Source organism: Tigriopus californicus, chromosome 10, assembly GCF_007210705.1.
Source record: "Tigriopus californicus strain San Diego chromosome 10, Tcal_SD_v2.1, whole genome shotgun sequence".
NCBI classification, from domain to species: Eukaryota; Metazoa; Arthropoda; class Copepoda; order Harpacticoida; family Harpacticidae; genus Tigriopus; species Tigriopus californicus.
In genome coordinates, this window is record NC_081449.1 from 10799637 (window position 1) to 10820563 (window position 20927).

A 20927-nucleotide genomic window follows, 5' to 3' on the forward strand; every position below is an offset into this window, starting at 1 on the left:
AAGAACTTCACTTGAAAAATACTTGCAAAGAAATATAATTTAGTAATGTCGTAGAGTGATTGACGAAAAATGGTCCCAAAATAACACAACAATACCTATATAAGTAAATGAAGCAATCATATTCTAAATCCTTCGATACCTCAAACAAGAGAAACAATAAGATAGGTTGCGTAGCTGGAGTTGATATTCTTCCGCTTGAACAAAGGTACATTTTCCAACTCTGAGCATCCAATATATTTTTAAAGATCAAAATGAAACTACTTATTGATCTCGCTTTACTTTTTTCACGTTTCACGGGGACTGCTGTCTCTTTTCCCATTTATCTTGTAGATATTTGCCTTTTCGATCGTGCCCGTGTCTGTTTTGCGTTGGTCTCATGTATCTCGTACAGATCAAATTTCGTTATCTTGATGCGGCCTTTGTCAACATTACGAGCCTTTAGACAGACGACCACTCAATTCTACGTCCTTCAGCAATCGAGTTGACTCACACCTCATGGTTGACAGCGGCTTTTACAACGGCTTTTAGGGCTCATAAGTCTAATATTTGATATGCATGTTTTTCTCCTTGTAATCACTCATTCTACACACTATTAGAGGAGAGGAAAAGCATTACTAAAGTGACGATGATGATGATGATGCCAGGCGAGTTCTTTGGTGAGAGTGTGGTGTGCGTCCTTGAACTTGAAACTCCACTCCACTCTCAATGTCTGTCTCTCCAATGTCAACAGGGTGGAAAACATCACTATTTTGCATTTTACGTCATTTCCTGCCTTATTTGTGCTTCCAACTCTGGGGCCCTCCAATTGCTTCTCCTGATCAGCCGGCCAGTTGGTGTATTTTTGCCACCCAATGAAAAGTTTGGATGTGACCGTGCATGTCAAATGAACCAAATTGCATTTTTGCCTCTCGTGCCTGGCTGAGTTTGAACCGTTCTCTGCTGCGCCATTTGCGGTCCAAATTTGAGAATCGAACCCCCAAACCTGGAGCCAACGCAATCGCCTCGAACGCGTGAGGAAAAAGAAGGAGGAAGGAAGGAAGGATCCCGAATTATGAGGAACAAACCTCGATCGACCGACTGAACGACCGACCGACGGCGGTGCCAAGTTAGAGGCTTGAAGGAATGGAAAACTCTGGAGCTTCACATGAATCATCCGGGCCTCAGTTTGGGTTAGTTGAGCTGAGCATCCACAACGACGAACAGCAGCTGTGAATTACAATGGTTTAAAGTTGCAGAAACAGATTCTGCAATTGTTGCCAAGGGCATTCAATACATTTTCAATTGGAGAAATTTCAGGCCACATCAGTGTTCAAAGTGCGGCTTCATTTGTTGAGGTGTGTCGTCCTTAAGTGGCTCTTAACGAGACTAGGACAATATTTGGAACCATTCCTCCTTCAATTCAGGTAAGATAAAGCTGAAAAATATTGCCCATTTGGGCGTCGATTGGAGGCGCCACGGGTGACCGGAATAATTTTACGAGATCTGTCTCAGTTGGATCCGGCTTTTTTCTGAAATCTAAACTCATTCTCATTTCCATTTTTGCATGAGAAAACAATTGCCTGAATGGGGGGTAATCCAACGGGGCTTTTTTTGCTGTTGAACGATACCATTACTGAAGTTGTCTGATTCAGTCTTTCCGACTACTTTCCGGGTTTTCTCATACCGTAGACTTGAAGGGACCATAAATCTAAATTTGATACCCGTTTTGTATGAAATACGACCTTTCTGAAGTTTGGTCGGTTCGAAAGGAATCAGTTCCCCTGCACAGTTGGAATTGAAGTAAGGAAGATGTTGGCTCGAGGTCAAAGTTGTCTTTCTCATTTTTGCGACGCAAATCCGTCAGAAAAAAACGACATAAATGATACGAACGAGTGTTCAATCGAAAACCGTGATCCTCCAGATCAATCTTGAGGATGGTCAAGGTCTCGTTGTCCCGAAAAATCAATCTCAAGCCGTAATATTACAGATCTATCCTCATGAGTAATACTGATCAAACTGAAGGTCCAGACAAAACTCGTCCAACAACGACATTTGGAACGAGTTTCTTCTTCTTCCGTTGCCCTCTCAAGTCTTCTCGATGATTATATTTCCTTTTGGGAATTGAATTTTAATTGAATTCATTCGGCTAATTATTAGTTCTGAACATGGTGTGTTGCACACTAGGGGAGAGCGAGAAAGAAAGACAGAGAGAAAAGTAAGTGGGGTGAAAGAGGGGATGTAGGAGAGGGTTGGCCAAAGCAGTCCAGGAAAAGCTGATAGAATACCAAATGCCAAAGATGATCGTCATTGGAAGAAGCACTGGGTTCATAATGAGCTTCTAGGCAAAAGGCATTTGATTGGAAAGAGTTATGGAGGTTGGAGGTATTCGGTAAGAGTGGCGAGTGGGGCCCTTTAAACGTTCTATTTTCTTTCAAACTCATTACTTGATGTCAGAGCGGTACGATAGCATGTACCGAAGTATAGAGCTAAAATTTATAAGCTTAAATAAATGTTATTTTGTTATGAGAGGAAGCAAATCTTTAGTGTACTGCGCGGGTTTATGATACAAATGAGGACCGACAACGAACTTTGGCATCTGAATTGAACCAATTTACATAATGAGTTTGCCCACGGTTTGCCATCATAGATAACCAACACGCTCAGCGTTCTTTCCCGATTTTGATGGCTACCATTTGTCAGTGCCGTGTTATCAATCTTCTTGAAACTGCCTTGACAACCGCATATTCATAGCGCATGCATTAAATTGTGGTAGAAGAGATCAATTCAAAGCCAGCTCCAGAATGTAGCATGAGCTTTATCCTGTGCTCGGACACATCATCATCAAGTTTGTCAGATTAACTTTCTATGACTTCTATTTTGAGCCTCAATGGGCCCACGTAAGTTCTTCTCGGGTCGAAACCTTGAAGTCAATCAACGCTAAGGCGTCTACATGAGTGTTGAATGGTTGTCCGATACAATCATCTAAAAGAGGGAGGCTAATAGAGATTTCATTCAGACACTGATGCTTTGAGCCAATAATAAATCATTTAGGGGCGGGTAATTGAAGCAGATTGGGGGGGTTTCCCTCTTATTATGACAGCCAACAAGGTAAGAATCTGAGACAGTTCAACATTGAAGTGCGAAGCAATAATCAGATGAAATTGTCCGGAGTGACTTTTTGCGTCTAAATTACACGCCTTTGAAGCCCGTGAACAAATAAGAAAGACATAAGCGATGTTTCTTTTTGGAATGGGCGAGTGGTTCTTATGCGGGGATCATTATTCACAGTTATGCACACAAACTATTTTGCATCCAATTATGGTCAGCTAGTAGAGTCCTTTCATGCATATTGAATCCATTTCCATTGAAATCCACCAGTTTCTGGGGCCTCGATTCATTCCTCGAAATCAGTCCCACGAGGAATATTTCCAATGATTCTGCTTGATCTTTTAAAACCCAAGCCCACATCCATCGATTTTCTGGTTAACCAGTTGTCAAACTCAGATGTGTGGAGGGGCATGACAGAAAAAAATGCGACATCTTGGATGGAATTGGCAAACCCAAGAATGGCAGGGTTCGTTCGTTCGGCCTTCATTCGGAGTGGTCCATGTTCCCTTCCCTTTTCTGCATGTTCTTCTCCTTCCTTCTTTCTCGGTCCCCTGCTGTCCTTGGCGTGTCTTCTGGACACAACGAGATGCAAGAGGAAAGAAATGTGTATTGGAAGGGACAGAAATAGATTAGTTCTCTGGTTTTCAAAGAAAGGCCAATTGAGGTTCTGAACAGGCTAAGACGAGCGGAACGACAGGACCTTCGGAATCATCTATACACATTGGGCATGCTCACAGTACTGCATGAACGGTTCATGTAGAAGAATACCGTGAGCTCGGATTCGATATGTCCTATGGCCTGGTACTTGGACCATTCAAGTAAAGTTTTCATGTCTGTCTCAACTCAAAGATGGAAAGGATAAAGAGTCTTATGGAGTACTTAACTGAAGTACTAAGAGCCTTGAAGGAGAGCAAAGGAATTTCGAAATGTGAGCAGAGCTCGCTTCCGAGGAGCTATTTGATCAAATGAGACCCAACAGAACAGGAAACTGGAGAGAAATTTAATCTTGTCTTATGATGTAGTTACCTTGCCAAGGAAACCAACCGACTTAGGCAATGTGCTTGAGAATGATCCCAATTGATACTGCAAGCATGATATGGAACCATTTGGGCGCGATCCAAGTCATTACACGCGCTGGCTGACGGTCCATTTTTGGACCTGATGGTGACCTTTCCAGTGCCAAAGAAATCAATTCCAATTACCAACATTTCGATGGCCATTTCATTGAAAACCATCGCCAAGAACAGACAGGATCTAGTTCATGCTTGGCTTGATTCCACATAAATCAAACGAAACTAGCAGTGCTGGGTTGAGTTGTTTGCTGAGGTCGCTGTAAATAGCACTTCAACCAACAATGTCAATAAAACATTGCCGAGCTGTAATTTGTGGAATGTGTTCTTTTCGTCTAAGACTGGCGTGCATTGAGCGTACACGTACAGGGCTTTGGTATTGGCAAATTTTCAAGATTTGTTCTGCCAGCCAGGGCTTGTTATTCCCATTCTTCGACTCGGCGGTTTATACGTAGTATGAAATAAAATGTACACAGTGTACACTCATACTCCAACCCACCACCCACAGTAGTACTACTAGTACTACTAATACTGTACTACTGTACAGTCGTAAACCAACCGCGATCTCTGGCTGGAAACGAGTGTTGATGGCATAATAATAGAGAAAAATGCATAACAAATCTCGACCATACCAAATGGCCTTTTGCGTGTTTCTATTCTTCTCAGGGGAGAATTTGGGAATATTAAATCCCCGCTGTTCCTAATTCGAACCACCGTTGTTGACATTTCTCTGACTGAGAGTCTCAAGACTCACGAGCGAGAGGATTAACAAACATGCTTAAAAGGCAATTTCATCGAGGTAGGCCAGGCATAATTGATAAAACATGAAGCGTCCAAGGGCATTTTTGTCCACATCAGAAGATAAAGTCAGTAAATCCTGGACATAAACCTGCCGACTTGGCTGTTTCTGGCCAGATAACAAAGACGCAAATCCCTACATTGTGGGGAACCCTGGTTCTGGCACGAAGTACCATGTATGTACAGTAGTATCTGGTTTTATACCACAATAAGTTGGAGTGGCAGTGGTTGCTCGGATGATGGATGGCATGGTATCGAGTTGACCGAAAAAAGGGCATTGCATGGCTCAGACATAGGCCATGGTTCCAAAGTTATCCCCGAAACAAAACATCTCATGAGATGCATATGAGCGAGCGAGAGTCAAACCAGGTCTTTTCCTCCAAAGACAAAGACAGAGGCATTTCCATCAGGTTCATAAGCAAGATCTCGAACGAATCGTATACTCAGATATATTAAACGGATATGTGCGTAGTGGGCCCGAAGCTTGGAGTTCTACTTATTTAGTTGCTTGGTTGGATGGGTGCTCGTTCGTGTCGGAAGACGTGAACTCGAGAGGGATCGACGGGTTTGGGATAAGATTTGGCACCTCAATAACGAGCACCATCACATCAATTGAGCACTTGGCAGGTTTGTTTGGGGGAATGAGAGCAGCATTTGTTAGCACTCCGAGTAATTTGTAATGCTCTCAAAAGATGGTGATAAGGAAAATTATCGTTTTCAAGGTGATCCGGAAAACGCGGGAGTGAGAGAGGGAGTCGAAATTCTATTCAGCTTATCCAGTGAAAAAAGACGGAGAAAGTATGCGTACGCAAAAGCTGCTCAGCTCTTCCCCTCTTCTTCATCTTCTATTGAAACTCCTCCCTTGAAAATGATTTTATGACAAAGAAATCAAGCAATCTTCGTCATTTCTCCTTTTGAAGCGGATCGTCATGATCAGGAGTTCATCAAGACGACAACTTTCAAGACTGCTTCTTTTTATACTGTATGTATACCCTGAACATGGATAATGATGCTGGTTTGCTCGGCAGTCATATACCATATAGTGTAAAGCGTTATTGCTGTGTTTCTCAATCAAAGGCCTTCGACAATAAGCAGATGCTTTTGTCACTTCAAGTAATCCACAAAATATGTCACTTTGGAATTTGCCTTGAAATCCAACATGTGCGTTCTACCTCACTTTCATGCATCATGCAGTCATTTCCAACACGCCGAGTTTCCGTATACCGACCTTGTGACAAGTCCTCAAATCTTTCCATCTCGTCTCCTCATCCTTGGTGCTCCTATGACAGATTTATTGAGGGTCCTTTTGATCACCACCATCACCAATGCCACACTTCTTGGCCTTGAGAGAGATAGTAGATCACCACCGCCTAGCAATGGCATCACCCAGGGTGCCTTTGATCGCACACACACACACACTCAGATACACAGTGTGTATACAGCCTTTTTCCATTCAAGTGAGCAAATTGGTCCACCAGAAGAAGAAAGAAAAGAGACGAGTGGACCCAGAACCAACCCTACCAAAGGCCCAAATCCAAGGCAGTTTTCGACGAGACGAAGAGAGCCAAGGATGCAAGCAAGATGAAGATGTTCTAATGAACGAGCAGAATGTGACGTCGATATCTTGGGGAAACTTTTGGATCTTGATCTCTATTCTAGGAATCATGCCTCATCCATCATCTTTACCTTTGAACTCAATCCGTCACCAAAAGCGGAGGCAAGTCAATGACTGAGCTCCAAATTAGTTCGAGAATAGGCCTAGTTTGTGGGTGATGCTGCCTATTGACTTGTGCCTTGTTGCCTTGACACAAGCTGAAAATATCTCCTTCACAAGCGTCCCAGATTTGACTGATCTATCTCGCATGAAAATGAAACAAGTTTTGAAGTGATAAGTTCGAAAAATGTAGGTGGATAGCGCTTCTGATCATTGGAGAAGGGAATCAAAGCCAACAATCAGAGAGTACTCCACTTCAGGCTTGAGTGGATCACGTTTCTTCGCTGGATGGGTAAAATTGACATCATCTTAATAGAGACTTCAAAATTTTGAGGTAAAGTCGTGGTGAGAGGCGCGATAGATATGTAGTCTCCTTCTGTGATGCTAATGCTCATAGATGAGGCAGGCCATGGAGCTGGAAGAATCCCAAGATTCTTAAACACTCACGACTTTGGCCATCAAGAATGTTAAAAGGCGTTGAAAATTGATGTAAAAACTTGGCGTGCATAAATGGAATAGAGTCCCTGGTTGAGAGCTTGAATGCTTGATTATCTCGTCGGGACTCATTCTCAGTCTCCCATGAATCGATTCATGGATTACAATGGCCAGGTTTGGAATTCAAACAAAAAAAATCATGAAGATAAGCAGAAAAATATTGGCAGGGGCTATCAATAATTTTTGATAGGGACGAATGGACATGTTTTTACTCACGAAATACGACTTGAACTTGGCCATTACCTAAATACTGCAGCTGAAAATAAAAAAAAACAAATTTCCCAAACCTGTCATAAAAAGCATCACGACAATTTTCTCACCGGACCAAGATTGCCAGATTCGCCCGCCCAAACTACGTCAATGAAACATCTACTAAACCCCTAGTTTGCCACCAATGCGGCACATAGTAATAAGAAGCGGCACCCACCTTCTTCCCATCTGAAACAAAACGAGATGAAAGCGTTTCTCTGAACAGGTGTTCGGTCTACGTAGCTGGTTAGTTCGTAGATCAATTCCAAAGTTTGCTCTGCTTCTGCTAGTTTTCAATTTCTCTGAGCCCTCTCTCCCGGCTTGGCTTAGCTTTGCTATCAAGTAGTAGTACTCAACAAAGCTACAAAGCACTTACTACCCTTTCCAGCCAACTATCCATCCATCCATCCATCTGTCCATCCATGTGGGAAAGAGTAGAAGTAAGTTGGATGGAGTCAGCTCGAGGAGCCAGGCATGTTGTAGCTTGACATGACAGGGATGTTGGAAGTGAGTTTCTGACAACCCACGTTCATTTACTTAGCACCGCTCAGTCAGGTAAGGGTTGAGGTGCGTAATATGGCAATCCGATACCCGTGGACAAGAGAGGATCGAGAAGATGGAAGAAAGTAAGGAGCAATGTGGAGTGCCTATGACGTGCCTATGCGCATTCACTGCCTGTTAACTATCCATGAAATGATGTGTCCCATCTCGAACGGAAAGAATCTTATGGAGTGGTGGCATTAAGATACTTGACCATTTGTGGAAGATCTGACCAATTGTGAACACCTAAGGGCAGTTGGCTTGGTCAAGATTATGCCATAATTCGACCAAGCCTGAGGGTATACCCCGACTAGCGTGGGTCTGGAATGGTATAGCTGAATGAAAACAAATGAGGTGTGTGTGTGTGTGTTCGAGGACTTGTTGAACAATGAGCAGGGTTAGTAAACCATGGACATTAGAGACGCCGTCTAAATAGGGACTGCGATTGTCGTGGTGCAAACAATTCATCGAAAGATCCATTTTTCATTATCACTACACGCCCCTTGGAGGCCGAGGTAAATCTTATCTTATTAATTGGCATATCCCATTTTCTTTTCCCAAAGATGAGCAAAATGATGATGATGATCATCATCATCGTGATCATCATTGTCGTGACCGACGTCATTATGATTTGCCAGTCTCCGGGATCGACGGGGGAATTCTTTTTTTCTGCATATTATGGAAGAGCCTCATTCCCGCCGTCTTACCGGGCTTATCTCCACATTTTGTGACTCCAAAGTGCATTCCAAAATAATATTTCGGAATATGAGACTTCCGTTCGAGATTTGGAAAACTTCAGCCTGCCAAAGTTACAATTCGGATTTTTTTGAGCCCATGCAGAAGAAAAAAAGACGATCATTTTGGGTTACATATACGTAGTACGCATAGTGCAGTTGATGTGCGTGTATTTGGTTGGTACGACAAAATCTATTACATTTATTATTTTGAGAGAATGGAAAGGGTTTATATCAATCTATCTTTGAAAGCTCCGCCATGGGGAATAAATGAGAAGACAACTCTTAACAGAAGTGGCAACACCCCGATAATGTCGGTTCAAGAAGAAATAAAAGAAGGTCATGGATGTCAATTTACTTGAAGACAAGCGTGTTCTTTGTCACAGAATGAGCTCGCCTGGAATGTCTTTTTAAAATCAAGCCAACGCTTGACTCTGTCTTTTCACATTCTCCATCTAAAAGCCCAACTCGATTTAGAAACAATACGAACCGGCGTCACTTTGCACTTGGTAAACAAGCAGGGTCCTTTTCTAGGGTTCGGCCTCGCTTAAAGTAGGATTGAAATGCCAGAAAATGATGCCCAATTATGTGGGGAATTGGCAAATATAAAAAGTCCACGTTTCGGTGGCTCGTGAAGTCATGAGATGATTGTGCATTTTTTCCTCATCTGTTTGATTAAAGTGACACAAAGAGAGGGAGAGAGAGGAAAAAAAACGGAGAGAAGGGGCCAGATATGTTGGTATGGTTCTAAATCGTACATCAACGAGGATTACGAGTCCGTCTGATTTGATCGTACCTGTATCAAGCATGCCAACAGTAGAGCAACAATAGAGCTTTAAATTCCTTCCTTTTGTTCACTCATTGTCAACACGTTTTAGGGAGCACAAATCCCCTGTCTCTCACGAATGAATGCACGCAGAGATGAGAGTGAAGGCCAAAAACAAAGGCTGCATGATTCGCTGGGGTCTCCCCCTCCAGGAGCTCGCTCAAAAAGATGGACAGCCCCAGACATGGATGACTATTTACTTGGATATTGAGTGTTGGCCTGACGTCCTGCTGCGATCCCAAAGACATTGCACCCACCCACCCACCTTTTCCCGACCCCTTCGTCCACGTAGTATGTAGTCACTTCGTCTACCTCCCTCTTCGTGTTCTCCACCTCCCCTCTGGTCGTCTGACGTTGCCTACCCTTCTTCCCCATTCCCGCAAGACTTCTTCGACCCTGTTGCTTCGAGCATCACTCGCACCACTCGCACTGAGCTGGACGTCAATGTACTAGTTCATGTACAACATTGGAGATATTGAAAAAGTGAGGAATGGCAGCAGGCCCTTGGGCGAGCTCCCCCAAATCAAATTTGACTCATCACAAAGATTAGATAAACAAAAGATCGAGAAAACGATCTGTTTGGCATCGCGTCCACGGATCGACTGGCATGATGTTGTTGAGAGCGCCATCAGATTGTCAAGGAACTACGGGAAAAGGGTTTGTGCTCATGATTAATGATGCCAAGTGGCGACTCATCTGAAGCTAAGAATTTTTGCTCCATGTACGTACATTAAGCATAATTTCGCCTTTTGTCTCTTTCAGATGAGGACGCCAACCCCGTTTGTGGTAACTCGCCCTGAAATCCAGCACACGCACTTCCAACACCGACGTCGGTCGGATCTGAGAATGACCTAAAGCCAAGAGAGAGAGAGAGAGACGACACGAGAGAAATGAGTTTTGCTTCCACCATGATGAGACAACAGGGCTGGAGGGGTCGGCGGACATCATTCCTTAGAGTCGCTCGAATCCTCCTTTTCTTCCTACTCATCTCTCCACAATTTGTCTGGGCATCATCCACCGAAAATGTCTACATTACCAGCAGTTATGGCCAATTAGTTACGTCCAGTACTCTCAGGTATGTGATGGGAAATCCCTACGAAGCTAGTTCTGCAACACTCACATCACGTGTACATGCTACATACTACATGTCAGGTATTTTGATCCAGTTCTCGTTCAACTCATACTTGTTTTCCCCGCCTTCTGTAGATGGAAGTCCACGAGCAATCAAGAAGTGTTCTACCGCCATCCCACCGTGATTCGCCATGGCCAAAGTTCGGTGTGTCGAGGGTATTACAAGAATCAGATGGTGCAAGGGAGCACTGACGTCCAAGGGCGGTGTGCCGTGGGATTTTTTAAAGAACTTCATCGTCTTGAGCAGTATCAAGTTTTGGTGGATGGCACCTCCATGGCCAGACTCGAGTGGTTCAAGTGGGACATCTTTACCAAACTTCCCATTGGCTTGGTGGCCTACACGGAAGACAAGACGTATGTGGCTCGATACCAAGATCCGGAGACACAAAAGTGGCACTTTGGCGACTTGGACCCTCGACGTGGTTTGAGCGGAGACATAGCAGTGTACTTCCCAGACTCTCGAGCCATGAAATACGCCACCAAAGGCGAGATTCTCATGGAGATTGAGCCTGTGCGTTACATGCTCCAAGACATCCAGTACCACATGCAACGAGCCAAGGTTCATAATCAACCCCTTCACTTAGGAAGTCGGATTTTAAGCAAGGACCGAGATGAGCCTGCTGATTACGATGACGACGGACAGGGTGGGGAAAGCGAGAACAAAGGTGGGAGCATGAGCCATGCCTGGAGCAAGATCCGATCGGTGATCGCCTATAACGCGTCTTACAGCTACTATTGGGGGCAATTGGAGGGTATGATCAAGGCACTCCCATCGTCGGCCAGTAGCTTCACGCACGACAAGAAAATCAATTTCAACTGGGGATTGCCTCTTAAATACGAGAGACATAGAATTCTGGAGGTCCCAGCCAATCTCCAAGCGGGCACTTCCATTCAGATTTCAGCCTCAGCTCAAGAGACCACCACTGAGCTCACGTTCACGGGCCAGTTGGTCTACATTTACGCGGATGGGACTAATAAGCGACGCAAAGTCAATGGAACCTACATCGAGACTCTTTTGACGGATGTCAGAACGGAATATGGACGGCCTTACTTTACGAACAACGGGACGTACGCACCAACCACCACTACAACGACAACAGTCAGTCCCACTACCCTCAGGGTCACGACGACCCCTGACATTCCAGCCCAAATGGGATCAGCTTGGCCTCAGCACTCCATCCCTAGTGGATCATATGTCTTGAGCACGACCTTCAGGCCCAGGAGAACAACAGAACCTCTGCCTACTTCCACAAATCCTCTTTTGAGATTTTATCCAACGGTGGCCGAGGCATCCCCTTCATCGGATGGGAACCAAGGCATGCAGTCAGATGAGGCCAATAGTCAGAGGTCGCTGGCTCCGGGTGGAGGCCGCCGCAGGCCCATCACAGAGAGTCTTAGTAGTCACGCGCCAATTGCAAATCATTTATCATGTTCAGTGATGACGACAATGTCAATTCATATATTGCTGCTGACATTGAGTGGAAGGACTCAGTGAGTGGTCTCTGTGGGCAAATTTGCCTCAATTGGCTCCAATTGTGTGTCTAATAGCCCATACATATTCCGTGTGAAAAAAGTGCAAAAGTATTATCGACTGTACTACGAGTACGTGCGTTACAAGACAGGAGTCAGTCACAAAGTTTCATGCACCATCAATTCAATGCTCTGTCCAAGCGATGCTTCTGGAGATTTTGTGACGGGGGCTCGTCCAAACAAAAAGCGCGGACACCCACGCCTCCTTCAAATTTGGCGATCCAGCGGTGAGAGCCTTGCAAGACCGAAAGAAGAGAAAATATGACGATCTGATGAAGCATCAGCTCGGCTCCCCCTCCCCCCTCCTCCCCATTCTTGGTCATTATCTTTTGCTTCAAACTCAGAGCTACTGGGGAGAAACACCACAACACTTCTGCTCTGGCACTCTCGATGAAAGCCTGAATGTCGGCTTATTGAAATAATGAGGTCTGATTTTAATCTGACTTGGATGTCGGATGTCGACTCGAGTCTTCAACTTCCATTCAATGCCTCCCAAGATTCGAACAACGATGATGTTGAGCAGCATGATGATGAGGATGATGATGATGATGATGATGGGATGGGGATAATAATGAGACCCCGAGGTCTGGTTGAGCCACGTCCACACCTCAAGAAATAAATAGCCACTCCTGGGGTTTGAATGATTGGCCCCCTTTCCCCCGATCAATCCTGGATGACAATCCAAAAGGCGGGTTTCATCTCGCCAAATTAAATGCACTGTCACGCGTCCACAAGCCGACGGGTCCCAAGCCTCTTACTTGGCCGATTGAACAAGGGTGCGTGTTTCAGTCGTATTTAATCCAAACCGGATCATGCCTCATCCATCAAATTGGCATCCGTTGGGACAAGGAGAAGGCTAATCTTCTGGGAGAGCAAATCATCTCGTCTCCTTGACCCTTAAGCTGTTTGTAATACGTTTGGCATTGTCAAACGGGATGGATGCCATGGACGAGGCAATTGCACCAAGAACTCGCATTCAAACAAGAAAGTGATTTGAAGTGGAGAGAACAATTGAAAGAGAACGTTTTCTCGGCGATTGAAAGTTGTAAATTAATTTCGGGGCAATCAATGCTCCAAGGCAGAAAGACTTTTAGCGTTGTCGACAAAGAAACTTGGGAGGAAATATTGGATTGCTTTTAAGTACATGGCGTGTTGCACTCGAATGATTGAAAATGTCCCTATACCATACAAAACCTACAAATCAAGTACCTGGTGCCAAAATACATGAAATAGTCCACGAACACTTTGTATTGGCCAAATGTGTCGATGTCGTCATGATAAACATTATTAGGAAGAACATTCAGTACTTCATGCTTTCATGTATGTCTCCGATGTATTGGATCGGTTTAAAAACAGTTACACAAAATCCTGTTGTGCCGATGAATGGCAGAATTGTCAATGAAAATATACGATAACATTCAAAACGACATGTTGCGTTGAAATTTACCCTGATGAGACGCTCAAATTTTGATATCCCCCACAATGTAAAACCGATGATCAGGCTTTAATGGTAAGAATTCGCCACAATGTGAGTGATGAATCGATATGTATCCACCTAGTTAAGCCAATATTTGGGCTAATCAGTAGATTAGTGCCTCTCCACTGCTGCCACAGATGACTTGTGAACGATGAGCCTCCGTTCTGAATTGAGCATCCAACTACTCTTATGCAAAGAGCCATGAATTATTCATATAATGCCTGAGCAGCACTGTATGTACAGTACTTCCAAGCCCAATCCAACGTTTGGAACAATAGCCGACGACATGAGTAGTAATTCGTTTCGAACTCGACCCTCACGTCAAGCAATCTCACCTGAACGGAATTTTGAAGCTGACCTCCAAAAGTGTTTTCGTGACCCAAAGTTTGGGTCTGTTGAAGAAAAGAGCAGAAAAATGCTGCCCATGGAACAGGAATGGAATTTTGGAATTAGAACTTCGGTGAGTGCTCAAGCTTCCTGGTGATCTTCCAAATTGCCAAGATATTTTCGTCCAAGGCCCCTTGCAGCTCACGCGTCCCCAGATCACCTCATAAAAACGTCAATACCTGCTGTGATGAAAAGATGCTTTGATTCTAGTGATCGCCATAAAAATCTTCCATGTTGTCGAAACTCTGTCTCAAATGACGAAAGACACACGAGCCCCAGAATTGCTGAGAATCGATCTCAAGGGCAAGCATTGGCAAACAGCAAACATATCATCCTTATCCCTGATTATCACGATCATCATCAAAGATAAAAAGCAATCACTTATTAAAGGATTGAGACCCGAGCTCAAGTAAAGCACGTGGCTCTGCTTGAAGAATGAGGAATTAATACGTTAGCACGGTAGGGTGAAAGATAACAAGCTCGTCATCGAATTCTGGGGAATTAATTAATCTCCCTCGATCGAAACTGATGAAACACACGACGGTGCAAATTGGAAAATGGTAATCCATTTTCCATCCCTGTCAGCCCATCTTCAACCCGTTGATATAAATCGATTCCAGTGTTCGGCGTTAGTACATTTACCTGTACATGGACGTAAGTATTTTTGGGCCTAGAAACATAATAGAGAAAGTTGTTTCATCGCCGAAACTTCTGCATTTTCTTAAAAATGATTTTCACGGTAGTTTTCCTTTGGGTCTGGGTAAGGATGCTTTATAGGGCTCATGGGATCATCTTATTTTCCCACTAGAAACCAAAGTGAGGCCGTAAATCTTGAGCCTCTGCCAAGTTGGTGCATTACTCGAGTTTCAATTCGTGTTAAAAGCTTCGACTATCCCGGTCATGTTTAACGGTGGGAAAATATTTGCTCTGAATGAATCCTACCTCTTATAATAAAAAAAGAACAACCCAGCTGTTTGCATCCAAATTGGTAAACTAGGAAGCGCTGTCCCCTTTCAGCAACTTCTAGTTCTTGAACTGATCTTAAAGAGTCCGTGATATTTGTCTCGTGTTGGAAGTGAGTTACTCGTAGATAGAAGTTAGAACAGAAGACCAGAAGTTCATTCGAGTAGAAGAGCAGAATATCAGAGAGGCTTACTTCCCCGTTCCCATACAAGCCTTTAGGATTGTTCATCATCAGATTTTTGATGATGTCGACAGCAGCTGGAGGTCTCCTCGGTGGGGTGGTAACTAGTACGAGATGTGAAAGAGTGAGTGAGAGTGCTCCGAGTCCTCCAACTCCAAGAAGACGACAACCACCACAGAAGGCTCACTCAATCCGAGGAGAGCTTCGCTTCGAATAAAAGAGGCACCACCCAACGATGCCTCATCTGGAGAGTCTTTCCCAAAAACCATGTTAACGGATTGCAGAAGGTTGATGATGATGATGATGATGATAGTGAATACTTATGTTGACGGTAATGATTATTCATCATTACTCAGCCAAATATTAGCAACTTTGGCCATATCGTGGTGCCCTTGGCTTTTTCGCTTCTACTCCCACTAAATCATATGCGCGCATGACACGCCTCCCTCCCCTTCCAGAGCATGACTCTGCGGTACTAGGTGTATTCTTTAGAGATTGATGATACTTTGGCACGAGTTCTTCTCCTGTTATTCCTTACCTAAACATTTCTTCCACTACACTACAGTACATACCTACGTGTAGAAGTGGTTCTCTCTCTCTCTCTCTTTCTGAATGAATGAAGGCGATTTGGGAGCACATGGTCGACTCTCCAACCACTCCTGAATTGTTCAAAGCCAGCCAGGATAGTTGATATACGCATGGCTTGGGGCCAGGCTTTTTTATCCTGTATTAGCCGGATGGTTGTGTCTGCTATTGAAGAAGAACCGTTCATCATGGCGGCTATCATCGCCATGCCATATTTTGGAACATTCATGTTCTCCCCTAGTCACTGTCTTTCATTAGCTGAAGGATGAATGGAGGGAAACTAGTCTTTCGAGTGAACCCCGTAGTTTTGCCTAATTAATATAAGAGCCGTAATTGTAGTCATAAGTTGTGGAGCTCACGCCGTTCCACTTTGGTGCTGACCCACTTGTTCCAGAGAGGAAGAGAAGAAAAAAAGAACATACTCAAAGTCATTCACATGTTCCAGTTGGTCAATCGGGTAATGGTATTTGGCGCCCTCTCCTCCTTGGCAATCCCAAGCAATATGAATCAAATCGCAAGTAGGGCGAAGTTTTTGATTTAATCTGAGCAAGTCCATCTTTGCAACGCTGGATCCATCTGCTCATAACTTAAGAAACCGGGTGGGTCGTAAAATCTTATGACGTTAAATGGTTTCCAATTTATCACCTTCTCATTGATCAAAGCATTTCGATTGGACCGAATCAAAAGGAGATGGAGAGCCGAAAACATCACGGAGAATTTCAGCCTGAATCGATAACCTCAAGAGGCCTTGTTCTCCCTTCAAGAGCAAATTCAACATGTCCCGACCATTCAAGGGGCTGTGAATAAGTCCACGGAAGGTGAGTGCTTCAAAGCAAACACTTGCCCCTGATGAGCAGTCTTTCACTTCAAGTTCAACCACCCCATGATGGTAGAGTTTTTCCAGATTGTGCAGCCTGACAATTTTGCCCTCATTGAAGACGTGCTTGTTCTTTAAACTGAGCGACTCGTTGGAAGCAACTTCATGAAGCAGCACCCCGTCTTCTTCATCATCATACCGTATTCGTAAGAAGCACTGGGGTCTTATCTTCCTGGTTCTAACTTGGGGTAGATATCTGAGATGTCCAAAAACCACCGATAGCAAGCCTCTATTGCTCGGGGGTTGTCGCACCTCTTCTAATGAGAGCATTCTCACTTGCCTGAACCATTCGAGTTTGAGCCAGACTCTTCCTTGATAAACTTGGCAGTTGTACCAGCCTTCCAAAAGTCGGTTTGGACTCTCGAAAACTCGACGAATCCTTTCAGTGACCCTTCCCAAGTAAAGATCTTTGGCTAATCTCTTGTCCCAAATGTCCACCGTGATCTCGTCGTCGGTGCAGTATTCAATGGGAAAGTCACAAGAGTAATCCCAAACGGGGCTCGAGGAACTAGATTTGATCTCGCTGGAAAAGCTCATCCCGCCCAGATTGACCTTGACAAAACACTTCCCAAGAATTCTCTTGGGAAGAATCTCAGAGATGGCAAATCTACTGGGTCGAAATGGGTTGGTATGATGCGAGAAATTGATCAGGGACCAATCAGTGAGTCGAAGGTTGTCCGCCTGATGGACCGTCACTCGTAGTACCCCCATGGGCTGAGGCATGGCCACTTCCAACGCTGATATCGTCTGGTACCTAGCCCCAATGTCCGCTGCCATGGTCTTGAGTGAATTGCCCGCAATCATGCTCATGGGCAGTGTGAACCGATTGGGTAGTTGCAATTTCTTGAACACATGTTTGCCTACCAGCTTCTTGATAATCGATTTCAACATATCAATGTCGGTAATTTGAACCACACCCGAGGTCTCCCAGTCCATGAGTGGTTCTTCCAGCAGAGAAACCTGGAGACCACCGATAAATGGAAGACAGGGCAGGAACTTTTTCACCACGATCCGCAGCTTGAGGTTGCTGATCTTGAGCTTTTGCAACTTGGCCGGGATCGAAATTTTCAAGTCACTTTGGGACACGGTCAAGGACACGTTGGCATTACCATCGTAGGCCAATTCCACATCCACCACCAAATCATCTTCGCCATGAGGCTCGACCTTGATATCTACCACTCTGACGGGATGCTCGCCAATGTGGAAATCATGGAGTTTCAACGAATGCAGGGGCGTGTTAGCGAGCTTCTTTTGAATGATCTCCGGCCATAATTCATGCAAAACCACATGTTTCACTTGAGCCCTCAGGTTAAGCCAGAGTGTGCGAATCGTGTGATTAAGCCAATTCAAAGAAGGCTTGGCATCGCCCAAACAAAATAGCCGCACTTTGTCCGCATCAAACTCGAATTCTCGACTGGGCTCCCGAAGTTGACTCAGCATCTCTCGGACTTTCGTCTTGCTTTCCTTGATCAAATCCGGGAGAGGAATGTCGGTACAAGAATACCATGATCTTGGAAGGCGTTCTAATCGCCTTAAAAGGACCTGTTTGCCAATGGCCAGGGCTGTGACCACGCCCCCAAACCCGGCCCATGAAAGGTATTCGAACGATTTGGCCGCTACAATGGCTGCAATCAAATTGAAGAGGCCATTCACCATCAAGACTTGTCTTTCCGACCACGCTTCCAGACGATGACGTTCACGTTCCCATATTTTGTTCCCGATCGCTTGAATGGGATCAAAAAGAGCCATATGGACTGACGAATCTATCTATCTCCGTTGTTCTCAAGTTGAAGCGAAGTCGTGGCTAGAAAACTAAGAACAGAAATTTACCGACAATGTTCAAAAATACTCTAGCCAGCAAAAAGCGTTTTTGGAGAGAGCGGCAATGCACACTGGCGACGAAGAGGTACGGACAGTACATGTAGTTGAGTCAGGAATCNGATTCATGCATTGGTAGATCTAAATAATGAAGCTGGAGTATACAACTGAGACGAAGAGGTCTATTTTTCTACGGTGCGCTCCATTTGTGTTTGTCTATCTTTGGATTGATGAAAAACCCCGCAGGGAATCTCTCTTTCTTGTCTCTCTCTTTTGTCTCTGCTTGATGTATGATAATGTCGATTTCAAGTGGTTGGTGCTACTCCAAAAATGGAAAGAAACGGATCACTTCAAACCTCAGATCAAGATGTATTTAGTGAGACGTATGGACATATATGTATTAATGTATGTGCCAAATACATATTGCCTATCTACCCTGAACATCGCCATGGGTGTCAAAAATGATGGACAAAAAAATACTGATACAAATTGATAGACTGCCCTAAGAAGGTGGCACAAATCAACAGTAGCCAGAAAAACAGATAGACAGGCGGCTCCTGTGCGTGTGAAAGAGCTAGTGTGTGGTAGATGAGTTATGACCAAAAATAAATCAATGTAATGCATATGTGGTGATTTTCGATCAGACCAAGACCGCCCCGGGAGCAGTCTAAACAGCCCACAATCGACAACTAAAGCTTGGATCGAGTTTTGAGTGACTGCTTGGCGTTCTTTATTGGAGATGCTTCTCTAGTTCTCCAGTTGATGAGTGAAAAAGACTTCAGATCTTGTTTACGAAATACGAGTAATTCAATTGCCACATTCCGATGCAAAGGTCTTCGCGTTTGGTATGTCCACCTGAACAAGGTGATAAATTCTGGACCTAAGCCAGTTTTGAAGCGGCCACAACCCACATGCAATAATTAACCAGATTTTTTAGAACTCCCTTTTATCATCCTTGTGTACTTACGTTATAGAAAGGTCTCGTTTACTAGTCATAAATTATCCGACTTACACATCATCTTATTGTTTTATTGACGAATCATGTTTCCATCTCGATTATCCAATGTTTTAGGGCAACTATTCTGAGGAAGGTTTTTTGACCTTCGTTATCCCTCATTGAAATGGTCGCCCGTTTTATAATTCAATAGCAAGGCAGTTTGAGACAGTAGCAGAGTTACAAATATTTGCATAATGTGTAAAACTTGCAAATTGCAACTTCGCCTGCTCAACACGTGATTGTGAGGAGAGGTTGAATGACTCCATCATCTAATGAAACATGCAGGTACAAAACAAGATAGAGATATGACTTTTTTTTACTCGAGTATTCCTCGTCATCGGGGTTCATGAGAAATAAGGGCATAACTAACAGACAATCAAGGCCAGATATTTAACAACTTACGGCCATCAAACCTTCAAAATGGCTGAGTTTTTCGTAATCATGGACGCCGATAAATTACGACTCGTTTTCTATGGCTTTGGGCTATCAGTGCCTATTTGTTATTCAGTTCGCAATATCATGGCTCAAACCATCTCAATAATAATGGCTAGTTAGTTAGCAAGTCAAGCGAAATAAATCAACTGTCAGGAGTGCCTTCAATGATCTAATATCGCTGATCAAAACGCACGCACACTCCATTTTTGGCCAAGCAATCGTGACAAACCACTGAAGTGGAAACCCTACATGATAATTGAACTTATCAGTGGTAGTCGGTCACTTTTCTGTGGATTGGAATGAAGTGGTGTTCTCCAGCATAAAAATCTGATGGATGAAGGGACATCAATACAGGCAACTAGTTCAATAACATCTCGGGTCGGATCAGGTCCGAGTTTCCTTTATGTGTGCTCAGATGACAAGGGATGATTGGATGAAAGAAGTCATCCGTATCTGATGCGAAGTTCAAGGAATGTCAAGGGTCTCTCTTTAGTTCTCGCTCAAAGTGGCAACAAAACCTGGCTCATTGATTACTCTGATGAAGGATCATAAATTCCCGAGCCTTGTCCAAGTTGACAAGAGGCTCGCCGACTTAGTGGAGTGAGATGGTGAAGCATCATGATTGTAAAATGGATGTACTGAAGCCCAGACGACGTAAAAAACCATCTTCCAATCGGGACGAGACAAGTCTTAAGAGCAAATTCCAAACACTTGTTGGACAATAAATCATTTACGTGACACTTTTGACACTTTTTATCCAGAATAAAGCCATGAAAATAGAGCGAAGGAATACTATCATTTAAAGCGATGTCAGCGTCACCTCGTAAAAAAGCTGTGAATGAGTCCTTCGGGTTGGACATACAAGTACAAGCAGATTGAATTGGACGGCGAAATTGGCACTAAACTGGCTTCCCAGCAGCTTCTGAGTATCCACATCCTGAGTTGTTTTTTCATAATATTCATCGTGCATGTACAGTTTCTACTAGACGAGATTCATTTTATGGCTAGCAAGTTCATAAATTGGGGATTAAAA

At 44.0% G+C, this 20927-nt stretch overlaps 2 protein-coding genes across 3 annotated transcripts; one reads left to right on the forward strand and one right to left on the reverse strand.

Moving 5' to 3' along the window:
• The first annotated feature begins 1112 nt into the window (after positions 1-1112).
• On the forward strand, positions 1113-13601 carry LOC131888946 (protein unzipped-like). 2 transcript variants are annotated; one of them, XM_059237908.1, is made up of 4 exons: positions 1113-1403; positions 7802-7853; positions 10276-10588; positions 10720-13601. In XM_059237908.1, exons 3-4 carry the CDS (start codon positions 10404-10406, stop codon positions 12137-12139), a joined length of 1605 nt encoding a protein of 534 aa, XP_059093891.1. In that variant the 5' UTR covers positions 1113-1403; positions 7802-7853; positions 10276-10403; the 3' UTR covers positions 12140-13601. The 2 variants fall into 2 exon arrangements, with proteins under 2 accessions (XP_059093891.1, XP_059093890.1); XM_059237907.1 differs by lacking the exon at positions 7802-7853.
• A 2230-nt stretch (positions 13602-15831) lies between these two features.
• Positions 15832-18487, reverse strand: LOC131889072 (uncharacterized). Its single transcript, XM_059238071.1, has one exon. The coding sequence runs from the start codon at positions 18391-18393 to the stop codon at positions 16417-16419; it is 1977 nt and encodes a 658-aa protein (XP_059094054.1). The 5' UTR covers positions 18394-18487; the 3' UTR covers positions 15832-16416.
• Positions 18488-20927: the final 2440 nt, after the last annotated feature.

Bases quoted from the DNA above. Each gene is read 5' to 3' on its own strand.
- LOC131888946 (XM_059237908.1), top strand. From the start codon at position 10,404: ATGAGTTTTGCTTCCACCATGATGAGACAACAGGGCTGGAGGGGTCGG. The intron at 10,589-10,719 runs GTATGTGATGGG...CGCCTTCTGTAG, and splicing joins GTTACGTCCAGTACTCTCAG to ATGGAAGTCCACGAGCAATC.
- LOC131889072 (XM_059238071.1), bottom strand. From the start codon at position 18,393: ATGGCTCTTTTTGATCCCATTCAAGCGATCGGGAACAAAATATGGGAA.